At 43.4% G+C, this 24699-nt stretch overlaps 1 protein-coding gene across 5 annotated transcripts in view; it reads right to left on the bottom strand.

Moving 5' to 3' along the window:
* LPIN2 (lipin 2) overlaps positions 1-24699 on the bottom strand; it is an 84631-nt gene that overhangs the window by 9471 nt on the left and 50461 nt on the right. For 4 of the 5 annotated variants that reach the window (XM_060118188.1, XM_060118185.1, XM_060118184.1 and 1 more), the window contains 11 exons: positions 21731-21826; positions 19181-19482; positions 12705-12812; positions 11955-12078; positions 11139-11451; positions 8249-8383; positions 8006-8105; positions 4957-5144; positions 3121-3214; positions 845-914; positions 39-128 (listed from right to left, as the gene is read on the bottom strand). In XM_060118188.1, coding sequence (XP_059974171.1) covers positions 39-128; positions 845-914; positions 3121-3214; positions 4957-5144; positions 8006-8105; positions 8249-8383; positions 11139-11451; positions 11955-12078; positions 12705-12812; positions 19181-19482; positions 21731-21826 — 1620 coding nt within the window. The remainder of the gene's footprint in view (positions 1-38; positions 129-844; positions 915-3120; positions 3215-4956; positions 5145-8005; positions 8106-8248; positions 8384-11138; positions 11452-11954; positions 12079-12704; positions 12813-19180; positions 19483-21730; positions 21827-24699) is intronic. The other variant, XM_060118187.1, reaches the window with a different exon arrangement.

Below are 24699 nucleotides of genomic sequence, written 5' to 3'. Positions count from 1 at the left end.
TTTCAGCCCATGGAAAGGATTACCTCCAGCTCAGTTACCTGTTTGGTTATGCTCTCTCTCTTACGCCAAAACCACCAGCGACCAGATTTCTTTGGCATCTTATCTTTGACCCAGGACTCAACTGTGGCCTGAAAACAATCAACACAGGTGAGTCAAGCCATCTGTCAGTCACAAGGCACTCGACTCCTTTCAACCATTAACGTGTAGGATGGTGAGCAACGCTTTCCACACCTCCCAGACTCCTCTGAAAGATGGACAGTGTCCTCTTTTGTGGCAGTCCTGTGGTATGAGATTGGGTGGTCTGGCTACGTAGGAGCAGCCCTCTTAGGGGCTGGCAGGCAGCCTGCTCTCATTTCTCTACCCTTGGGAAATGTGGTTCTCATGAGTTATGAGGACCAGAGCTAGGCTGATGATGTCATCTTGGTGGACAGATTCAAAGCAAAGCTTCGTGTTCTACATAACAGACTTTTTAACCACAAGCTGAATGAATCACACCGATGCCACGCTTCTGGTGGCCACATACCCTCTTCTTGCTGCTTCTTTCCATATTAATGGGAGGAAATGTTTTCATTTCTTCTATATTTAACTAACAATTAGTAAAACCTCTCAACCTTCATATACCATCAGAAACCGGTATAAATATCTAGTAAAAATGGCAAAGATATGGCAGCCCAGCTAATTTCCTACACTTTGGGGTATGAGATAATTTGAGTGACAATATTAATTTTAGAATATTAAATAAAACTGAACAGTACCCAGTTTAGAAATATGCACATCCGGATTTTTCGAAGCACTACATGCTGTAGATACCTCCGAGGGGGCAACAAACAGTGGAGGATCTCACCTTAGGTAAGCTCTTCTGGAAGACCTGCAGGCTGAGGATCATGGGAGCCGCCAACGCCCAGTTGTAGTAACTGTGAGAGTAAAACCGTGCAAGACCATCACACAAGAGAGGAGAGGGTGGGAGGGAGAAATACCACATAAAATGCCTTATTCTCTTCAATGAAAAGATGATCAGCTCAGTTGCTTGCCACATAAGTAATCTTTGCTTCAAGCCAAACTTCTCTGAGCAGAGAAGCAGCACAATGTACTGGGTAGGCCAAAAGGTTTGCTCGGTTTTTTCCGCAGGATGGCTCTAGTAGCACTCAGTTGTCTTTAACTTCATTTGAAACAATTTTGTTAGATTGTATTGTGACAGGTGTCACATCAGCATGCATTTAAAAAAAGACTTATGGGGCTTCCCTGGTGGCGCAGTGGTTAAGCACCCGCCTGCCAATGCAGGGGACACGGGTTCGATCCCTGGTCCAGGAAGATCCCACATGCTGCAGAGCAACTAAGTCCATGCGCCACAACTACTGAGCCTGCGCTCTAGAGCTCGTGAGCCACAACTACTGAAGCCCGCGCACCTAGAGCCCATGCTTCGCAATGAGAAGCCACCGCAATGAGAAGCCCACACACTACAACGAAGAGTAGCCCCCACTCGCCGCAACTAGAGAAAGCCCGCGCGCAGCAACGAAGACCCAATGCAACCAAAAATAAATAAATAAATAAATTTAAAAGAAAGAAAGGCATCAAAATTGGTGGGGTTTTTTTGGCAGTACGCAGGCCTCTCACTGCTGTGGCCTCTCCCGTTGCGGAGCACAGGCTCCAGACGCGCAGGCTCAGCGGCCATGGCTCACGGGCCCAGCCACTCCGTGGCATGTGGGATCTTCCCGGACCGGAGCACGAACCCGTGTCCCCTGCATCGGCAGGTGGACTCAACCACTGCGCCACCAGGGAAGCCCATAAATTGGTGAATTTTTGTGTAGCCATTTTAACACTGAAGATGGAAGAAAAAGGCAATGTTGTCAGCATACTATGCTTTATGATTTCAAGAAAGGTAAAAATGCAACTGAAATGCACAAAAAGATTTGTGCAGTGTATGGAGAAGGTGTTGTGACTGATTGAACGTTTCAAAAGTGGTTTGTGAAGTTTCGTGCTGGAGACTTTCACTGGATGATGCTCCACAGTCAGGGTAGACCAGCTGAAGTTGACAGTGATCAAACCAAAACCATAATTGAGAACAATCAACGTTATATCACATGGGAGACAGCTGACATACTCAAAATACGAGTATGAAAATCATCTGCACCAGCCTGGTTATGTGAATCGCTTTGATGTTTGGGTTCCACATAAGTTAAGGGAAAAAAACCTTCTTGACCATATTTCTGCATGTGATTCTCTATTGAAATGTAATGAAAACGCTCCGTTTTTAAAGCAAATTGTGATGGGCGATGAAAAGTGGATACTGTACAACAATGTGGAATGGAAGAGAGCGTGGGGCAAGCGAAATGAACCACCACCAACCACACCAAAGGCCAGTCTTCATCCAAAGAAGGTGATGTTGTATATGTGGTGGGGTTGGAAGGGAGTCCTCTATTATGAGCTCCTTCCGGAAAACCAAATGATTAATTCCAACAAGTACGTCTCCCAATTAGACCAACTGAAAGCGGCACTTGACGAAAAGCGACCAGAATTAGTCAACAGAAAACGTGTAATCTTCCATCAGGGTAACACAAGACCGCATGTTTCTTTGATGACCGGCAAAAACTGTTACAGCTTGGCTGGGAAGTTCTGATTCATCTGCCATATTCACAAGACATTGCACCTTCTGATTTCCATTTATTTAGGTCTTTACAAAATCCTCTTAATGGAAGAAAATTTCAATTCCCTGGAAGACTGCAAAAGGCACCTGGAAGAGTTCTTTGCTCAAAAAAGATAAAAAGTTTTGGGAAGATGGAATTACGAAGTTGCCTGAAAAATGGCAGAAGGTAGTGGAACAAAAGGGTGAATACGTTGTTCAATAAAGTTCTTGGTGAAAATGAAAAATGTGCCTTTAATTTTACTTAAAAAACTGAAGGCACTTTTTGGTCCACCCAATATAAAACAGTAGCATTTCAACACCTCATTTGAAAATAAAGCTGAGGCTTTACCTTCACTTCAAAGTCACTCAACTGCCCATTAGCTCGTTTATATGAAATGTCATATTTTATAGCGAGAAAGACTGTAATGGTTAAAAACAGCACTTGGGGAAAAAAACCTGCAAGAGTATTTAATAATTACAAAAGCAAGAGTACTTACCGGTTATATATCCGTATTACAAGGTTGGGATTGTCTATAAGTCCAGGGTTTTCTGCAAATTCATGGTAAGTAATGATATGCTCCATAAATTTCTCTGCAGTGTAAAACAATAATTATCCATTTGGTTAGAGATTACATAAATAAATACCGATATGAGATTATCACAATACTACCTACATTGAAGGGACTATAAGATTAAAAAAAGTCCTTTAAAACAAACAAACAAAAAACCCACCAACTAACTTTTTTTTCTATATGCATCAAAAGCAAATGTCAGACACTTGAGGTTTTTTTTTCCCCAGGACAAGAAAGAACACTTCTTTTCTACTCCCCCTCTGCTACCACTCCTCCCACAGATGGGAAAAAACAAAACCAAAAACCAACCAACCAAACAAAGAAAAATGGGAGAAAGGGATAAACCAGGACTCCTAGGAAAATAGATTACAGATGTGGCGAGAGGGAGGAAGATACGAAGGCACAGATGCGCACACACTCCACTCCATAACCAGTGAAAACTGTGAGCTTCATTCTTCTAAGCAGGAGAGACTGCATACCTGGGGAATACTCGTAGGGGTCTCACAGCATTAAGTGCACAAGTACAAGCTACGTTAGAAAAAACAATCAAAACATTTTACAGTGCTTGGAGGATAAAAACCAAACACACACCAGAATTTGGCGTAGGGTCTCGTCAAGAAATAAATCCCAAGCTCTTGCAGAATAAACGAGAACTGTGCATGAATTTCTGTATGCTGATCGCAACCCTGCACTCTAATGCAGGCCAACAGAGACAATTCTCCCTGGGGTTGTTCCTCCTGGCAATCTGTGTATTTATTACTTTTACTTGCCGTTTCTGCCTCCCCCAATGACAAACTCTACCTAAGTGAACAATATTCTTTTTAAGTATAAATTTTATAGTTTACATAAATTGTATATCCCCTCCTCCACCTATATTTTTTAAAGTGAAGGCTTATGAGGATTATAATTAAAATGTGACCTATTTAACTTTGTCCCTAGAAGGAACCACTGGCCATAATAACACGCTCTTAATTTCTAGCAAAAAGTAAAACAAACAAATAGAATTAAGAGGCGGAAAAGAGGCACAGTGATCACCCTGTGATGCTAAGAAGAAGATTCAGGGAAGCACAGACGTGAAGCTCAGAGTGCCTGGCCTGCCACATGCAGAAGATGAAGGGTGATGTTAGTTGTAAAAAGAAAATCTTTCCTTAGAGGAAAGTCAATCAAGGGCCACTAGCCAAACTGAGAAAACATTAAGAAGAGTTCAGTTTACAAAAGGAGGGAAAACCAGAAAGGCCAAATAACTTGGGACAGACGTACACACGGCTGCTCAAGCCACAGCAGAGTCGTCTGAACTGGCCCCGCTAAGCAGCTCCCTTGTCTTGTCTTGAGCACCTTTACTCTCCTGCGCCAACTCTCAAGATGAGACAGAAAGTAACCCCTTCTACCTTTAGCCAGAAACATCCATCTACTCAGAAGACAATCAATTTTGGCAGCCTCAGGCCCTCCTCTCCTGTCTCAGGCTCGGGGCAGCCAGGCCCCAGTCCCACAACTATTCTTCCAACAACCTTACAGAAGAGAAGGTGGCCAGAGCTGCGCTGACCCCGGTCGCCCAGCAGGCGGGCCGCCCGAGACCTTGGCCCCAGACATGTGCCCTCTCCCACCCACTTACCTGTACCCCAACACGAGGTACCTAAGTGAAGGGCCAAGAGTCCGACAGCAAAGGCGGACCCTGGTTACCTGCACAAGACCCCGCGAGCTGGATTCCCACAACGGCTCGAGGCTGCTTTCTCAGCGGGGCAGGAGTGGCTGCTGGCCTACCTTTAGAAATCTCTCCGTTCTCACTGAGGCCCCCGCAGAGGGACAGGGTGACGTCGGGCAAGTCCATGGCAGAGTCCGAGAGGCACTCGGTGCCGCTGTCGGCGGCCGCGCTGCCCACAGACTGTGGGGACTGGGAGCCAGAGAGCGTGTCGGACTCGGGCCACTGCCTGGAGCCGGGCTCCGACTCGCTGCGGGAGGAAAGCATGGCCTTAACACAGCTGCCCGTGTTCCCAGCTTCCCAACCACAGGGCTCCCTGGGCGCTGTGAACAGAAGCCGGCTGACCGGCCATCGGACGCGGCTTTCCTTAGGGAGTGTTGAGAATCCTATCACAGATGACACTGAAATAACCTAACAGCACTGCTGAGGAATTAACTGAATACAGTGAACACGTCACAAACACCACTACCGTCATTCACAATAATGCAAACTTTTCAAAGATGGACGTTTTGACTTAAAGGGGCATAAGAGTTATAAGCATTTATTTACATCTGTATGATGAAAATGACAGTAATTAAGAAAAATCTGATGTTTGAACACCTTTTGATCTTAACTTCCTAGAAAGGCTGCAGTGCTATATATATCCTGTAGAAAATGCCGTAGTCCAAGGTTGTATTACTTTTACAAACAAGGCTTTTCTAAATCATGTTACTTCACAAAATACAACACAGAAATTAACCAAGTGAAAATTCTCAGGAGCCTAGACACACCTCAAGAAAGAAATGTACTGAGAAACTAGAAATAAGCTGTTCTTACACTAGTGAGCGCCAGAACCAAAGTCGAGGGTATTCAATATTTTCACTTTTCTAAATAAGGCACAAAAGCTAGGTCTTAGAAGCTGATCCTAAAGGAAACTTTCTGTAATGGAGCATAAGTTTGAGAGAAAAAAACCCAAGGCAATGACGCCGTCAGTCTCTTAGTCATGAATGTTTACTGCTCTATTTCAATGTCACATTGAAATACTGTTCTAGAATTTTCAAATTCTTTTACTTTTTTTTTTTTAAAAAATAGCCAGTATATGAATGTACGCTGTCCAGTGAAGTTATATGATCGTCAGGAAAAAATCTGAAATTTGAACAGTAGGTGGCAGCAACGTACAGACATGTCATAAATAGAAAAGCAGTTTCGAACACGATCATGTTCTGTATTGGAGCCTCTGAAGAAAACCTTAGGTTTTGGGATATCAGGTTTTTGGGAATTCTCTCTCCTAAGAGCAATGTACACACATATCACAATATTGAGATCAATCGGATCAACAGAATGTGTTCCTCACTGGAAATGGTGAAAAAGCCAAAGCCACTTAAAGCAGCAAAACCTGCTGTTATGCTGGGGTCCCAGTGCAGGCCGACCCCTGGGGTAAAACACAAACACCCTTGTCTTCAACCTCCTAGGCACATGGCTAGGTCCCCCTGCAGTCACATGTGGCCACCTGATCAGATGACTGAGCTGTCCAAGTGGACAGAAGGCGTGTGCTGCGTTGTCCCCAAGCTGGGCCCCTGAACAAACTGCCCCGTGTGATCCTCTCCTCTCCCCACTGAGGCCCCGGAGGGCATGGTGGAGTCTCAGGATGGAAGGAGCTTGCGCTCCTGAGCCCGTGTGCAAGGCCTCCCACCAAACACCAGCACTAGAACAGCATCACGTGAGCAAGAAATAAACTGCTGTGGCCAAGCCACCAAGGTCTTGAGTTTTTATCAGTCAGAGCAGCTGGTGTGACCCTCACCGACGCCACCACTTAAATACAGAGGACCCACCTGACTCAACAGGCCACCAAACCCATGAGACTGATGTGATTTAGGGTAAAGTTGAGCTCTAATTACAAATACTGGCTATTCAGTCAAGACGGCAATGGTCACGATGATACAACAAATGCTTACGAGCATTTCAATAATCTCACTGTCTCTAAATGTTTATGAATGTCTCAAGAAACAACCAGCTTCTGAGGTAAGAGGCCTGCTTGGTGAATGGCAACAGTCCCAGACGGTGAAGTTATAACAGCACAGGGAGGCCACTGCAGTAGTCACGCTTCCCCAGTTTTTAAAAGGGAAACTAAGAAATCTGCCTTAGGAATCCCAGTGTAAATAAATGATTAAGGACTGGGAGATTGGAAACAAAGAGATAATTTTAAGACAGTTTACATTTTAACTTTCTTATTGGAAAAAAAAAAGGACCAGTTTTCAGTTCTCTCGCCTTAAAAGCCCAGCTATTACTTCAAAAGAAGTGGATACTTGGAGACAAATGTAGGGCAGAAAGCTAGGAAGGAGTTTTAAGGACCTTCCAAAAATATCTGTAAAAATTTAAGTATCCTCTTTTCAATCCCATCTTTCTATTTTAAATAAAAACTTAAGACATGCTTTTCAATAATTTACCTAAAAATCTTTAATTATGTGTGACTATGGCTCAGCATATTCAAGCCATACTTCTCTCGAGAAAAGTAAATTGTTTTTTATAATCATAGATAATTATCATGGAATTTCCCCAAGAATGGAAGTGACCTTGGGAAAACAATGCAAGTCTATCCCTGCTGAGATCTCAGTGTTATTCCAAGGTGAGAGTCATGGAGAAGAAGGGGGAGGGGGTGCCAGGGCGTGCTGAGAGCTGAGCTCCAGGGGTGCACAGGCCCTGGAAAGGGGCCCCACCAGACCCAGGACTGCAAGCGGAGACTCACTGAAGAGTGAAGGCCTCCTTTGTAAAGTAGCTCTAAACAAAGATATTCTACCTTTAAAACACATAGTAAAGGAAACAAATGCTAATGAACAGGAGGTGCTAAACTGAAGTCAGGTCCACTGTTAGGCCCTTAGGTAGGCTTCACTAGTGCACCTTACCTTCTTACTGTATTGAAAATTTTTTCATAAATAGGTAAATTATTAATTTCAAATCACTATAGTCAAAACAACACATGCACAATTTCTGAATTTTCCAAAATCTGAAGCAATCATCCAACTTAGCTAAAGGATACCATCCCCTTGCTCCTTTTTCTCAGACAGAATGCTTTGCTCTAGAAACATCGAGAATATTTCAGAGCTGCCCACTCTTCAATATAAAATCCACTACCTTTTGGGGAAATAGAGAGCTGCAACCTCAGGTTCTAGTGCCTTTAAGTCATCCAGGTAAATATCATCAGGTCCCTGGTGTTGGCTTCTCTTGTGGACACCTGTTTTCATTTAAAGGAAAAAAAAATTGGAGATGAGAACTTGGTTATTCTTCATTTACAACTCTGCAAGAAAACAAAGGTTTGCAAGTAATAAAACAGACCATGATTGGAATTACGTTGTATTTTTAAAGGTGTCAACTAACCTCTTTCCCTGTGTGGGTTCTCATCATCCATGCGAATGGAAGAGGGCGTCAGGGTCGCGCTCCTGACAGCCGCCCAATAAACACGCGCTGAGTCACGCATTCTTTCACCTGCTCTCACGTGAATAATCCTGGGCCCTAAATCGTTTACACTTGAAGGTTAACGTTTATTATATTTACAGCACGAACAAAGGAGACCGAACCCGAACCTGATGTGACCACCAGCATCGAGAAAGAGGCCATCATTCTAACGCCATGAGGGGAGGCTTGCGGGGAACAGGGTGCTTGCTCGGTGCCTGCGGAGGGCAGGACCCCTCACCATGGGCAAACCTGGCAGTCAATGCCCTTCGACACAGGATCACGGTTAGCATCTCATAGTGGGGCATGATGAGATGCAGTAGGGAGCATCTTTAATTCAAAACATAAAGAACATTTAACCCAAATCCAATCACGCCTCTAGAGCTGTGCTGCCCACTCATCACTGCCACACGTGGCTGCTGTGCACGTGACCTGACCTAATCTGAGTGAGGTCTGTAAAACATGAGAAGTGTGTGCGTGTTTATCTTTAGTTCTATGCTATTTCAACACGTGCGCTTCAGGCGTCTACCATCACAGTCAATATAAAATACTGTCACCACACAGATCCTGCTGCGACCGTTTACAGCTCTACCCACTTCTCTCTTGTTCCCTCCCCCACCCCACTGCTAACCCCCGGCGGCCGCTAATCTGTTCTTCCCTTCTCTAACTTGGTAACTTCAAGCATGTTATATAAATAACATCATACAACATGTAACTTTTTGACATTGGCTTGCTTGCTTTCTTTACTCATCATAATTTCCTCAGATTCATCCAAGTTCTTGCGTATTATCACTAGTTTGTTCCTTTTTTTCCCTTAGTATTTCATGGTATGAAGTACTTATTACAGGTTGCTTAACCATTCACCATTCAAAGGACATCTGGGTTGTTTCTAGTTTGAGACTATTAAGTATAAATCTGCTATTAAAATTACCGTACAGGTTTTTGTGTGAACGTAATTTTCACTTGTCTGGTATATTTTCCCAAAATTATGATCCAATGCCTCTGCTTCCTCACCAACATTTGATGGCGCTACTATTTTTATTTTGGTCATTCTGGTTTTAATTTGTATATATCCAAAGAACAATGATGTTAAAAAAAAAAAAAGAAAAACACACACCAGCTTTCCAAGGCTTACTATAAAAAATGTAAAATATATCCATAACTTCTACATTAATTAGTTGTTAAAACTATAGTAGTTTGAATTTACTGCTTTAGATAGAATACATTAGTAAACTTAGTTTCACTTGTTTATTTTTACTTTTTTTTTTTTTAATGTTAGAAGACTTAAGTTCCAGTTTAAGGAAATACGGGAATGTCACCTTGAAAAAACAATCAGATACATCCAGACTGTGAGAAAGTAAGTACACAAGACAATAGCCTGGGCTCCTCAAAAGGTCAGTATCATGGGTACAGAGGGGGAAAGAGTGGTAGTGGCGGGTGTGTGCACTCGTGTGCGCACAAGCACACGAGCTGTTCTAAACAAAAAAAGATTAAACACAAAAACCAAACACTGGGCTTCCCTGGTGGCGCAGTGGTTGAGAGTCCGCCTGCCGACGCAGGGGACGCGGGTCTGTGCGCCGGTCCAGGAGGATTCCACATGCCGCGGAGCAGCTGGGCCCATGAGCCATGGCCGCTGGGCCTGCGCATCCGGGGCCTGTGCTCCGCAATGGGAGAGGCCACAGCAGTGACAGGCCCGCGTACCGGGGGGGAAAAAAAAAGCATCTTGATTAGTTGCTAATAAAACTCTTTAAAAAAAAAAAGTTGGAGGGAATAAAGAATGAGGCCAAATCCATGGTGGAAACACCACTCAGTGTTCTATCTCCAGTCAGTTCCTGCCTTGAGTGCCAAGAACAGGAGTCATTATTCCCTGGACTAAAACCGGAACACAGGATGCCCCCTTAGCAGTTCTTAGAGTAGCACACGTGATTTGAGAAGATGGGCTGAGCTAGGAAGAAGCAGGTACCGAGTTCCTCACCAGCCGGGTGAGCACATGTGGCCACAAACACCCCTGACAGTCATATTCTTTTATTTTAAAGGAACTGTTTCTGAGTGACCCTGAAGGCCCATACCTGTAGTGGCTATTAAGTCAGTTTGTGATCATCTAACTTATGGTGCTGGCATTTTTTGAAAAGTGAAGTAGGTATTTGGCTCTATGTGACAATTGAGTATTTTTAAGGAAGGTTTTACTTCCCTAAAAATAGGCCCAAAGCCAGTGTTCAGATATACTGTATCCAGTATCAATGGATAACTTTATATTTTTCAACCGTAAGAATGTTCTGATGGATGTCAACTACTTTCCAAAAGTGAGAGCTGCTGAGCCAGGAGCTGCACCCTGCCTTCTAACTGTTAGAGGATTCCAATCAACAATCAAAAGAAGAGAACACACACTAGTAATTGGTGTGCACTTATTTAGGGCCCATATTATTGCAACAAAAGTACTTAGTTTGGCCTCAACTAACCAGATGTTTCAGGTGTAAGCATTTCTCTAGTCTAATTTTTTCTGTTAAACATAACTGTTTAGGATTCTACTTCACGTCATTGACACACCTAGTCATTGAAGGGGTTAACTTTAGTCATTAACTGATTTTAACGCTTTCATAAGTTTTTCAATAAACGCTTCTCAGGGGCCTGAGCAGCTACGGCCAGGAGAGGGAGGAGGTCAGAGTTGCCTCCAGGGGCACGTGACCCCCCTGAGTGTGGCAGGTCCCAGTCAGGAGCACAGACACAACGGCAGCCCCCGAGTACTACCAGAAACCCCGGAGAAATTTACCACCTAGATTTAGGGCAGCCGAGGCCAAATCAAACCACCAATTACCTCTTTTCTTTGAGGGTGAGTCGACTTTAGCGGCTGGTTTAGCTTCTGAGGGTGCCTCGGCGAAGGACGGGGGAGGAGGCTGGTGGGCATCGGACCCCTGGGGGGGCTCCTGAGGCCCTGATGCCAAGGCTGCTCCACTCCTCTGCTTCCCTGGGGCCCGGGGCTTGGGCTTCACGATGGTACAGACCGTCTCCCCCATAGAAGCATCCTTCTCAACTTCACTTAGGAGGTTGTCCTCGCTGGGAATTACCCGAAAATGGGTATTTTCTGATGGAGTAATCATAGCTGTCCTAGATCTCTCTCTTTTGCTGACCTGAAACAGGTGAATTGTTTAGAAATTAAACCACTGTCAAAGGTGTTTGTTAACAATGTAACAAACGTTGTGGGCAGTTTGTTACTGTGGGCAGTCAAATCTCAATGCGATCACATAAATAAGCAAAATGTGTATTTAAAAAAAACTAGAGGGTCTAAACATTTTTTTTCTTCCTCTCAGGAAATGCATCTTTCCAATTCTTTCTTCTTCCACCCTGAGCTGGCAAAAAAGCTTTTGTAATCAATTTCCTATTTTAAAATTTCAGTGGAAATTTTAGTTTCCTTTAGGAACTTAAAATTTTTTCCTGATTAAAATGTTAATAATCAACATTATTTATGAAATAGGAACACACAAAATAATGCTGGATTCCTTCCGCTATAAATATAGCACAAACGTTATCAGAGATGTTAACTCGGCCTCGCTATGTGACCACACGAGGGCACCACCACCACTTCTATTCCTGTGACCTTGTCCTCAACTCCGCAGGCCGGCGAACCCTCTACCTTGGTGGACTCTGGGAACCCTCCCCACGTCCACTCCATGTGGGACTCGGATCTGAGCAGGCTCCCAGCAGGTTTCACCTCCAGCTCTGAGTCGCTCTTAGGACACGCCGCCGGGGAGTAGGGGCTGCAAACACAGGACAAAGAAATGTGATGACTCTAATAAGTCAGGAACCTCATTCTTGCCAAGCTCAACAGATGAAAAGAAATGTAAGTTTGCATATATCAATTTCACCCGCAGATATAAAGGCTACTTTTCCACTTGAGCTCTTTCATAATAATAAAAACAATGCCAACTAGCATTTATCGTGGACTTGCCGGGTCCTCAATAATATGCATTATCCCACTTGATTCTCCAAGAAATCAATGAGAAAGGTAATATATAGCAGAGAAAATGCATGGAAAGATGGGTTAACATAATACAGAGAGAAACTGGATTTGAACACAAAGTGTGACTGCACGTTTCTTCACATTATTAACCACAGTTACAGTTAGTAGTTGACACGAGAAAGAATTGTAGAGGCTCAAATTCTATGCTGATGATACAGGCCTACGCTGGCTAACTCTGAGAATAAGTCAGATCAAGTTTAGGAACAAAATAATTATTGAGGGGAAAGGTCTATATTTGTGTTAAAAGCACACATTCAGTTCCTCTTCTGTATGAGAGACGTGGAAATATCATCAAGTCGAATAACAGAAAAGCTATCAGTATATCCTTCCTTTAAGAAATGGAGAAATTTCAAAAATACTTACTTATCTACGGGGGACCAGTCTCCATCAGATAAGGGGTAGTGGTCTCCAGAATGGAAAAGCAGAGGCTCCTTATATTCTTCTTCCTTTAAGGAAGCATTTGAAGATCCTCTGTGAAGTGGGGCGGGGGGAGAGACAGACAAAACAATGATATCTATGTCAGCTTTAAAATATCCCCAATTCTAACTGACACACTGTTCTAAATTATACAAATGAAGAAAGTCAAATGATGAATGACTAGCTCTCTTAAAAGGAAAATATGAAGAAGAGGGTTCACTGTTGCTACACACCAGACACCACTGCAATCACCATTTAAACATGGGGTAAACAGGAGGAACAGAAAAGAAGATGGGATTAAAAACTCCTTTTTACATCTGTTAGGGGTATTTGATTCAGAGCCTACAAGAAGAAAACTAAGGCTTTACATATATTGTGTCCAATTCTTACAAATCTGAAGTAGTAAAGTCTTATTTTAGGTATTAGGTAATCAAGGATCTATGGGAGTTTAGTAATTTGCCCAAAGTAAAAAAGCTCCTAAGTAGTTGGATTAAAAACAAGCAAGCCCTTGTTCTTTTCCACTACACTCTCCTGCATATTACAAAAATGTAAGCAAGCAAACAACTGAAGACAAAAGCTATGGCTCAAAAATTCAAAAATACCCTAAAAACTCTTAAAAACCCAGAACTTATTTTCTTCTTGGTTGGGCCCAAGCATTACTTGAGAACTTTCTCTTAGAATCTACGTGATGTAGGGATGCGAGGAAGATGACACGGAAGTATGATAAATGCTTTTAAAATTCATTCACAGACCTTGGAACTGTAGGAGACTTAACTAATGCTAGTAAGGTTTTAATTAATTTACCCTTTGTTTTTCTTGAATTTGCAAAATTAACTTGCCATATAACCTTGAAAACACCCCTCAGAAGCACTGTGGGCCCCAGTTTTTCATCTTTAAGTTGGAAATTTTTCTCTTGTCCTGTCTATTTGATAAGAGTCGATGTGAGATTTATGTGGTGTGTCGTGGTGAAAGCCCTGAAAAGTATACAGAAAAGTAGAAAAAAACCTCTGAAAAGTGTAAAACACTATATAAAACATATTTAAGAGCTTCTTACAGAAAATTCAATGTTCTGCCAGGACAGATATTAGATGTGAAATGATGAGACGATCTATCACTTAATCTGCTAGACTAAAAATAGGGATAGAAACCATTTTATTAATTTGTATTATCTCTTTTCTCTCTTTACTCCTTAATTTAACATGCTCTGATTTAACACTAACTCTGACACGTAACTATTTTTCCAAGTAGCTGCATTTCCTAATTTAAGGTTTACCTAACCCTAATCTTCTTTCTCTCAGAAGGATTAAGCTCTGGCATACCTCCTCATTGAAGGGAAAAGATACACATATACTTGAAAAAGGCTGAAATCCAGGTAAAAATACTCCATATCTTAAAAGAGGAAATTCAAATGGTATAGAAGCAAAAAGGGAAAATTGGATGCTACGAACAGTCCTTATTTGCCAAATCTGAAAGCACAGTACAGCTTGGCCCACTACTATTCATACATTTGAAAGTGGTTTGAAAAGAGCAACGTAGCCGTAGAAAATTTTTTATTAAACATATTTTGTTTTTGGAACGTATTTCACCACAGTATAAAAGGTAAGCCAACAAGAATACAGCAAAGCAAACTGGATTTAATAAAATATTGGAAAAGAGAGAGAGAGAGAGAGACCAGGCACCATTTAAGAATTTACAAGCCCAGGAAGGCAGGACATGGTCTTCTCTGGGCGGATCCGGACAAAAATAGACCCCATTAGCTTAGACCCATCAGAGTGATAGAAAAGGTTGCTGATGTTGAGGTTCCTTTCAGTCCTGTGATTCACTGAAAACCTGCCAAGCACGTTCAAAACGGCACACGTGGCTGAGGACAGGCAGCCAGCAAGGCCAAGCACGACAGGGTCACTTGAGGTATGTGACATGAGGATGTAATAAGGGAGAGTATAGATTAGAACGTGGTGAAATAGTATGAACACTGACTCTATTTACGTTGAAATACAGGACAAACAGCTACATTAATGGTGAACAGCAGAGGATCCGCGGCCGAGCAGATGGTCTAAGGCTGGGTCAGGGTGGTTGGCGGAGGGTCAGCTGAAGTTCATGGGAAGTGTGTCAAGAGCACTTCAGCCTTCACAGACGCCCCAGCACCGCGACTCCAAGCTCAGCTTCATTTTGTAAAACGATTATTTTTCTCATTCAAAAGTCAGAAATTACATGATGTACACAACTACCAAAATTCACTGAACTGCACACTTAGATCCATGAATATTATTGTATGTAAGTTATACCTCAGTTTTTAAAGAACAGGGACAAAAACCAAGACAAAGTCAAAATCAGTAGCCTGAATTATTTACGTGGTTTACATCAGGACTAGATAAGTTTTAGTCTACATAGCTGGCAGCAAGTACGTAAGAGATAAAGCGGCTGCTAACTACCGTGACCAAAGTTCACCGTTAACACCGAGCTGACCCTCACCCTCCGTGCCAGATCAATCAATTTCACTGTGACTAATGATCCAAGTTTGCTTTAGGATACAGGACACTTCCCACAAAAGATACCTCACGACAGGGCAGAAGAGAGCTGGGCAACGTGTCTCCTGGATTAGAACGATGGGGAGGGGAACAGGTGGTCCCAGGCCCCTGCCACTCAGCCCCCAGATCTAACTCTGTAAGTGTGTCTGCTCTGGTGGATTAGAAGTAGAGATTAGAAGTAGACGGCATAGTTGTAACCCTCCATTGCGGTTACTGCATTTCCAGCAGCTGAGTGTTTTATATATTTGCACTCAGGACTGTGATATAGCATCATCCCACATGGAAAGCCTCCTCCTTCCCAAAGGCTGCAAGTGCCTAGGTGCACTGTTTAATACATATACACTTGTACATCCATCCATCCATCCTCTGGAATGACGGACAAGGCTTCCACGCTATACTCAAGCCAAAAGCCCACATTCAGGAGCGGAGACTCATCAGGCACAGCTCCCACAAAGCCCTGTGCGGGTCAGACCTCTCCAGCCCCCACAAAGCGGTTTCCTCTGGCTGCACACCACCAACCTGCTTCCAAGAGTGAGTTCATCTTTCTGCTGCCTCCGTCAATGAGGCTAAATTAACCTTAATTCTATTAGCAATGAAATTCTTGAGAAGTAAGGAGTTTAAGTAGAATGCTACTTATCAAAATAGAAATAAAACCAAGTTTAGGTAACCTCTCTGAAAACAAAATTTCTTTCCTACCTGGTAGGGGCTGAGGAGGGGAAGGTATTTAAAAGCTACAAGTTCCCCAAATCCCCATAATCTGTGGATCTCGTAACTGCAAACGCAGTTGATTTCCTAGTCTTTTTCTCTCAGATTCTTTAATGTGCTATTTAACATGCTGTTAATACTTTTGACCCTGAATATCTTCCTCCAAATTTCTGATTTTAGAATCTGGATGCTGAGCGGGAAGGGGCCTGGCAAGCCATGCAGTTCAGTCCTCGGATTTCACAGACTAAGAAACGAAGGCCAGAGTGACCACAATCAGACGTGTAATGGCCCCGTCCTCTCCCTTATCAGCTCAGCGTGAATTTCAGGCCGACACCTGCACGACCATTACATTTTGTCTTGCGTTTGTCACTGCCGACCAGACCAGCACTCCTACAGATTGGGTTGATACAGCCTTTCGTACAATCTGGAAGAGGAAGGCATGCACTAATACTCCTGCAGTGCATTCAGTTACAAAATTCCTTTAGAACAATGACTTGTGCATTTAGCACGTGACTGCACGTTTTAGAAATGTTTCACCTTCCTAAATTGAAGCTGCGGGTTGTTTAGGAGTTCTAAACATTGCTCTATTATAACAAAGGACATGTGTCAACAACCCTTTATAGAGGCAAAACGTTACTTCAGCGTCTTTTCTGGTAGATCCTGGAAGAATTTTAGTTAGCAAAAATATTTCCAGGAATTAAGGTGCTTAAGGGAGTATTATAGTGCTATCCCAAATAAAATTTCCAGGTGCGTGTATTTCAAGTTTTTCTCAAAAGAACATATTTCCTGCCTACCTACACATTATAAATAAGCCAAAACTTTTAAAGGAACTGCTTACATTCTCCTTGTAGTTCCACCGTTTTGTTCTGTTTTCTTTTGGGGGGGTTGTGCCGCACAGCATGTGGGGTGTCAGTTCCCCAACCAGGGACCCAACCCTGCCCCCTGCAGTGGACGCGTGGAGTCCTAACCACTGGACTGCCAGGGGAGTCCCTACACTCTTCTTAATAGCACTGAAATCAAGGAATGGAAGATCTGAAAGGGTCTCTTAGTTCGTACTCCTAGGGAAGCAAAGAAGAAAGAAACCTTAAAAAATTGAAAGCAGGGGGCTTCCCTGGTGGCGCAGTGGTTGAGAGTCCGCCTGCCGATGCAGGGGATACGGGTTCGTGCCCCGGTCTGGGAAGATCCCACATGCCGCGGAGAGGCTGGGCCCCGTGAGCCATGGCCGCTGGGCCTGTGCGTCCGGAGCCTGTGCTCCGCAATGGGGGAGGCCACAACAGTGAGAGGCCCGCGTACAGAAAAAAAAAAAAAAAAAAAAAAATTGAAAGCAGGAAGAAAAGGATGGGAAGAGTGTCTTTTTCAGAAATTGTGGGACTTCCCTGGTGGCGCAGTGGTTAAGAATCTGCCAGCCAATGCAGGGCACACGGGTTCGAGCCCTGGTCCGTGAGGATCCCACATGCCGTGGAGCAACTAAGCCCACACGCTGCTGAACCTGTGCTCTAGAGCCCGCGAGCCACAATTACTGAAGCCCGGGCGTCTACAGACCGTGCTCTGCAACGAGAAGCCACCACAATGAGAAGCTTGCGTACCACAACGAAGAGTAGCCCCTGCTCGCTGCAACTGGAGAAAGCCCGAGCGCGGCAACAAAGACCCAATGAGGCCATAAACGAATGAATGAATGAATGAATGAATAAGAAAAAAACATATATAAGAAACTGTGGAACTTTTTTTCATTAGTTTAAAATTCTTTTGGGAATCAGTGATATAAAAGTAGAGTTCAGAACTTTTAAAATGAAGCTCTTCCCACTTAGTGTTTTGATACTGGAAAAAAAAAAAAGGCACACAAATTTGTTACTGCAGACTTTAAAGTTTTGTATGTACAAATGGTTTACACTGCTCTGCAGAGTCTAAAGTACTGTCCCACTATGGCCTTCTGTTGTCTGGTTCTAACAAGAATTCTGCCTTCGACCAGAACGGAAACCCAGGTCTCGTACGTTCCTTGCGGGGGGAGTGAATCACCATGTGACAGCTGATGAGTTCGGAAACAATTTCACGTATGAAAGGTTATTATTAAATGTAGGAATCTGTTCTGGGATTTACAATCCAGATTTAAAAATTTTAGAAAACAAGTTAACAGTTTTGCCAAAAAGGGATTATTCTACTACCTTATTCACTAACAGCATAATTATAACAATAATGTATTAGTAAGCTCTTTTCTTGACTTGACTATTTAAAATCAAAGCTTGGTAAATAAAACACTTAGACGTCAAGGTAGAGTTTATGCTTGGTATACATTTGGTTACCTCCCCTCTTCTCCATGATGAAGAGAACCTGAACAGCAGTAACTTTCCCAGCAAGGGGGGCACGATCTCTCCTTCCAGCAGCCAAGGTGAGAGCATACAGTGACAGCGTCGACCTCATAAGGCCACCCTCCCTACACCCTAATTCAATCAGGGTGTGGACATTCAGGATCACTTGTCCAGCAGTCACCAAGGGAAAGAACCACCCTGCTGCCACACCCATGGTCCATCCGGCGCCGGGGCCGCCACCCAGCGCGACGGGGGAAGAGAGTCTTATGAAAGTCGAGTACTGAATGAAAAAGTACATAGTTTACCCCAAACTGTTACCTTTTAAACCCCAGATAGCACTGACTTGAAAACTGGCATCTATTTTGAGTTCTTCTACTGAGCTGGTAAATAAGCAGTGATCAAGATTTCTCACTTCAAAACAAAAACAAAACCCTCCTTCCTCCTCAACTTACTAGCATGTTGATGATAAACTCAAAACCACCACCTTGAACTCAGGAACAGACAGACACAGAGCACCAACCGCAGGGTAGGGAAACACCCCCGGTGTCCCATCTGCCCGCCAGGCACTAGGTTCAGATCTTCTATGTGACGTATGATTTCCTTGGCTTTTGGAAACTTACTGGGTAAAATGAGACACACTGCCAGTCGGCTTCAAGAGATATTTTAGTGCCACAGCAAGGTGTCTGATAGCACATTTTGTAGAGTTGCAGAAAGGAAAAAAGAAAATGCCTCTCCCACTTATTCCGCGATAAACTGCCAACAGGGGAAAAACAAGTCCAAACCTCAGACTGTAGACCCAGGGGAGAAGCACCAGCACCTGCTGCAGCCGAGCTCTGTCTACGGCACATGTGCAAGGAGACCCCCCACCCCCACCCTAACCTACCTTGCCGACTGGGCCACCTTGTCGTCATCTGAGCTCAGCTCCACACCCACGGCGTCTTCTGCAGCAGGGGAAGCGGCCTGCTCCTCCTTCTTACTGTCCTGTTTGCATTTCTTCCTCCTTCGTTTTTTCTTTTTCACAGAACTGGGGGTGAAAACTGTCTCTGTTTCCAGAACGTGGGAGACGTCCGAACTCTGAGATGGTCTTTCACTTCCACCTGGTTTCACCAAAGGGGGGTCAATATCTGTAAAGAACTGATCTTCAGTAGGGATTGGTGAGGTGGCGAGGTAAGCAGGAAACTCTTCCTTAAAGAGAAAACGGAGAAAGAAAAGTTGTCGGTGACAAACAGTACAGTGCATCAAAACCACCACCATTTTTGGTGGATCTAAATTTCAGTGGTAGAAAGAATACCTACCTAGTTCCCGAAGGTAAGAATGTCACACTGAGCTCAGGCACTGCCCACCCTACCTAGATAGGTCTCCACCCCCCTGCAGGGCTTAGCGTCAGCTCATGTGGGTCCATGTCGCTGAACACAGTGGAGGAATCGACGTGCTGAGTCAGCACGGAGCACGTGGAAGCTCAGCCAATGCACTTGCTGCAGGGGTGGATGAGCTCGATGTCCATCAGTGCGAGCACAGTTCAAGGAACGGTGTTGTGGTACATCCACACTAGGGACTACCGTGCAGCTAGTAAAAGGACAAAGTTCCACCTATAGCTTCTGACTTGGCAGGGATGCTGATGACATACAGTTAAATGATGACAGTGAGAGAAACAAAAGGTCAGTAACTGGAAGTCAGGTGGGTTTGGGTAATGCTTATCCCCCTTTAAACTGTGAGCCCCTGGAGAGAGGGACTTTTCTTCATACTCTGTAGCAGAGAGCAGTAATTCCAGGGTTGTTGAATGAATTAAATTTTTTAATTTTTAAAGAAAAGCACCTTATACTAAAGAAAATCTGGTCAATTTGGTCATACATGGAATAGGAAAAAAAAGGCTGGAAAGCTGACACTCTCCAGGTTGACCTTGCTAAGCATAGTTTTAAACGGAATCATGAGAACTGATGTGAGAAGCAGGCAACAGACTCTCAGGAACCTAGTCCTCTCACCGACTGCATCTGCTGATTTATTCAGAGCCTAATCAGTGTGACAGGTTACATCAAAAATGTTTTATTCTTATGATAACTCGCTTACTGTTTCATTCTGCCTTTTGCCTCTGTCTCTGATGAGGAAAATTTTTCTCTAGGCCAAGTAAATGCAAATAATGTAATATAAAAACAAATAATTATGAAACTAGGAAGAATATTGGTCTGGTAGGTTCCCCTTCATAAACACTGTTTCTTTGCTGTTTACAGAACAGTTCTGACGCAGCTGGCTTCCAGGCTAAAGTAAAAACTGGTAAACAATCTCATTCTGCTATTGTTTATCTTTTCTTTGTGAATTTATGACATTAAACTGGCAGTTCATCTTCAAAACCAAAAAAGTAGCTCCGTGCCCTTAACAACTTGAAGCTTATTGATTTTGCTATCTGAGATTTTATTCTTTATGATGGAAGATTAATGATGCCTTCTAAGAAGTTGTTTTTGTTTTTGTTTTTTATTTTTAAAAAATTTATTTGTTTTATTTATTTAGTTTTGGCTGCGTTGGGTCTTTGTTGCTGCACATGGGGTTTCTCTAGTTGCGGTGCGCAGGCTCCTCAATGCGGCGGCTTCTCTTGTTGAGGAGCACGGGCTCTAGGCACGCGGGCTTCAGTAGTTGCGGCACGCAGGCTCAGTAGTTGTGGCTTGCGGGCTCTAGAGCGCAGGCTTGGTAGTTGCGGCGCACGGGCTTAGTTGCTCCGCAGCATGTGGGACCTTCCCGGACCAGGGATCGAACCCGTGTCCCCTGCACTGGCAGGCGGATTCTCAACCACTGTGCCCCCAGGGAAGTCCCCTTGTAAGAAGTTTTAAAACGATCCACTTTAAATCAATCAAGAACAGCTCAGGAGCATTCACATCAGTGGATACGTGAGGGGAGTGGGGCAAATCGTGCTCTCTTGCTGAAAGAGGCCAAATGTACAATAATCATTCATAAAGGGCAGAGGCCAATTAATTTAAATCTCTTGAGACTGTAATAAACTAATGCACCTGACTCTTCAAGGTTTGGGATGTAATGTCCCCAACGAAAACGTCAAAACATGTTTCCCAAATTTAAAGGTTACACATGTACACACGCAGACATGGCCTGAAGAGATACGCCGTGATTATTCAGGTGAAACTGAGTGTATTCAGGTCAAGGTGTAAACTGTACAGATACCACCTAATAAAGTCACTGGAAGCTCACAGGAGGGGTAAGTGCCAAGGCCTTCAGCACACCCTGCAGCCTGGAACTCGTGCGGGGAAACTTCCTGCCCCTCCAGCTCCTTTCTGACAGCCGAGTTCTTCAACCTAAAACTAAAGCTTGTCTAACCAGCAACAATGGTCCACACAACTCACCATGAAAACTAAAACGTTCTGTTCTGAGATGTGCACCGTGGACCTGAACACAACGTGTGAAGTGGATGTGACCCACCAGAACTTACATATTCCTCTTCGGTCTCCTCCACAAAGAAAGCCTCCCCATTGTCACCCAATTTCATGTGAAGATCCACTGCATCGCCATTGATTTCTATGTCAATCTAAGAGGAGAAACAAAGTGTGACTTGTCATTAAGAGTCTGTCATTCAAGCTCCACTAAGCCTAGATTCTGGGCTCTCAGGCCAAACTTAGTACTGAGGCTCCCAGGGTGACGGCCCCAGAGAGACCCCCACCTCCTGCCCCACGTCCCACCCTTACACCACCAGACTGAAAGAAAACATTTCATCACCTACTTTCATGGCAAATTTAAAAAATATATTTAATTTCTCATGTCATAAAATAGGGGAAATGTCATCGTCAACACACACTTGAGCCCGTTTGGAGGTTACAGCACAGCCAGGCCTCACTGTGCGAGGCTCAGATCAGCACAAATCTCAGTTACCACAGTATGTTGACTGCATAACTGCAGGAGAGGCACACGTTTTACCACCAGCTCTTCCATCCACAGGTCACCACAGCCGTCCTGCGGTGTCCGCAGGGGGTTGGCTCCAGGACCCTCCTCAGATACTCACATCCACTCATGCCCAAGTCCCTTACATATAAAAGGGTGTAGCATTTGCGTATAACCTCCACACATCCTCCTGTGTACTTTAAATCATCTCTAGATTACTTACAATACCTAATACAACATAAATGTTATGTAAATACTTGCCAGCGTGCAGCAAATTCAAGTTTTGCTTTGGGAATTTCCTGGAAAAAAATTTTTCCAAATATTTTTGATCCGAGGTTGGGTGAATCCTTGGATGCAGAACCCATGGACACAGAAACGCGACTGCACGTACGTAACAGATGCCCATCATGATCAGTAACTCATCACGTCACTTTTTCAAAGTCTGTTGGTGACTAGTCCCAGCACATCTGTTACTCAGCTCAGGCACAGGCGGCAAAGCATAGGGTTGTGTTGCCTCCTGGTCTCCCAGTGATAAAGCCAGTTGACATTTTATAAAATGGATAATTGAAAGAGGCAACTGGCCAAGATCAGAGAGCAGTAAACAAACAAACAGTACTAGTGCTGGAAGTAAAATCAAACTGAACGTCAGCAGTTATAGAAGAAAGAGCCGACCTTGCGAACAGGAGACTCAGGATGAGCTGCCAGAGGAACCTGGAGGTGAGTTTGTACCAGAAAGGAGGAACATGGCTGAGACAAAAGGATGAAGACCCACAGGAAGGGACATAGGCAGAAACCTGCAGGTTGAAGCAACTCCCAGAGATGCTTCATGACATGGGAATTTCAAAGGATGAAAAGCTAGAAGCTGATGTAGACTTAGAAAGGAGTAGGACAATTTACCAAGACAAAGAAAAGATGCCTGTTCCACAGCGTGTTACATCAGGAAGGTAAGCCCTGTTCAAACTACTCCTGACAAGCTTTTTACAAAGAAATTTAGTTCTCATTGTTTCTAATGTTTTAAATTGCAGTGCACCAAACACTATTTTACTATTTTTCATTTTCTTATACATTTATAACTGATAGTAGGAGTTTTTAAAAGTTTTGACCAAAGCTTACAGAGGTCGTGGAAGAATCCTCATTTCCCTCATCGACTAAGCTTCCTTTTGCAGGGTTTCAGCTTGCCCATTTTTATGGTCTATACTACTATGCAAAGTGAGGAATGTTTGTTTTTATATATATACACACACACACATATATACATATATATATATATACACACACACACATACATATATCAGGTACTACTATATCACTTAAAAATAATGTAATTGCTTATCTGTAAGCTGTGAATAAATACTCTTAAATATTTTACAAAAATAAATACCAACTTGCAAAACTCTTATGGATAACTTGTAAACTCTGGTCTTAGACTGTTCAGGGGATATAAAGATGAACACACAAAGGCATAATATAGACAGAAGTAGAACAGTCCATAACCTCAGTGTCCTTAGCTCTGCATGGCCCTCATGGTGGGAACAACTGTAGAGTCTGCTGGGTGTGTCCCAAGGAAGACCAACGACCGCTTCTGACCAGAGACTGAGCCCTGGTTCACGTCCAGTCATGGAAGGCAGCTCCATCTTCCCAGGAGCCACGGAACGATGGGATAAGTAACACCATATTAAAAAATATTAGTTGACATATGTTGTCAATGCTTGTTTTAAAAATTCTACGTATGAATAACATAACCACATTGAAGGGAAGAAGAAGAAAACTAAGTAACTTTGAAAAACAGTATGTTGACTACAAAATTCTAAGTCTGAAGACAAAAAGAGCTATAAACAAATATTGTACTGTAGTTAGTAATTTTTTTTTAATCACAGACATGGGTCAGCAATTCTGAAACTACTTCATGTGTATTCTAGTACTGAACAAATATGTAAATATACTGTGGATAATGAGAAGCAAGTTTCTCACCGTCAGAGAAAGAAGCTACAAATATGGAGACGAGGAAGAACCCTGTGGCAATCGGCTGGGGAGGGAGGAATCACTGTGAACTCCCGATTTTCACAGACGGACGTAGATGCAGGTGTGGGCACATGTATGTGTATACATGCATGGACCTTCTAGCTCTGCTGGCTGAGAGGGCCTACAAGCAATTATACTCCAGGCTAATGAGCACACCCAGTGACCACGTCTTTGTTTCCAGATTCTATTCTCCAGTAACAGGAACCAAGGCTCCTTGGAGAAATAAAAATAATTCTGGGGCCGAGGCAGGGAAAGTAGAGTCTCCTGGAATCTCTTATGGTGCCAGAGAGTAAGGAAGTGCTCAAAAAATGATGGGAGCGTTTCGAAAGGACTCAACTTGAAGGAGCGTCCAACAGCCAAATCTGGGACAACCTTAGCAACTACAGAAATAATGACTATAACCCACAGGGTAAAATTAATATCCATGAGTTCATACTGATCTAATTAAATAACTGAATAATTAAGTAAATAAGAGAAGAAAAGCTCTTCGACAAAGTACAA

The sequence above is a fragment of the Mesoplodon densirostris genome, chromosome 15, assembly GCF_025265405.1.
Source record: "Mesoplodon densirostris isolate mMesDen1 chromosome 15, mMesDen1 primary haplotype, whole genome shotgun sequence".
Lineage (NCBI taxonomy): Eukaryota > Metazoa > Chordata > Mammalia > Artiodactyla > Ziphiidae > Mesoplodon > Mesoplodon densirostris.
This window is presented reverse-complemented; position numbering and strand designations above follow the sequence as displayed.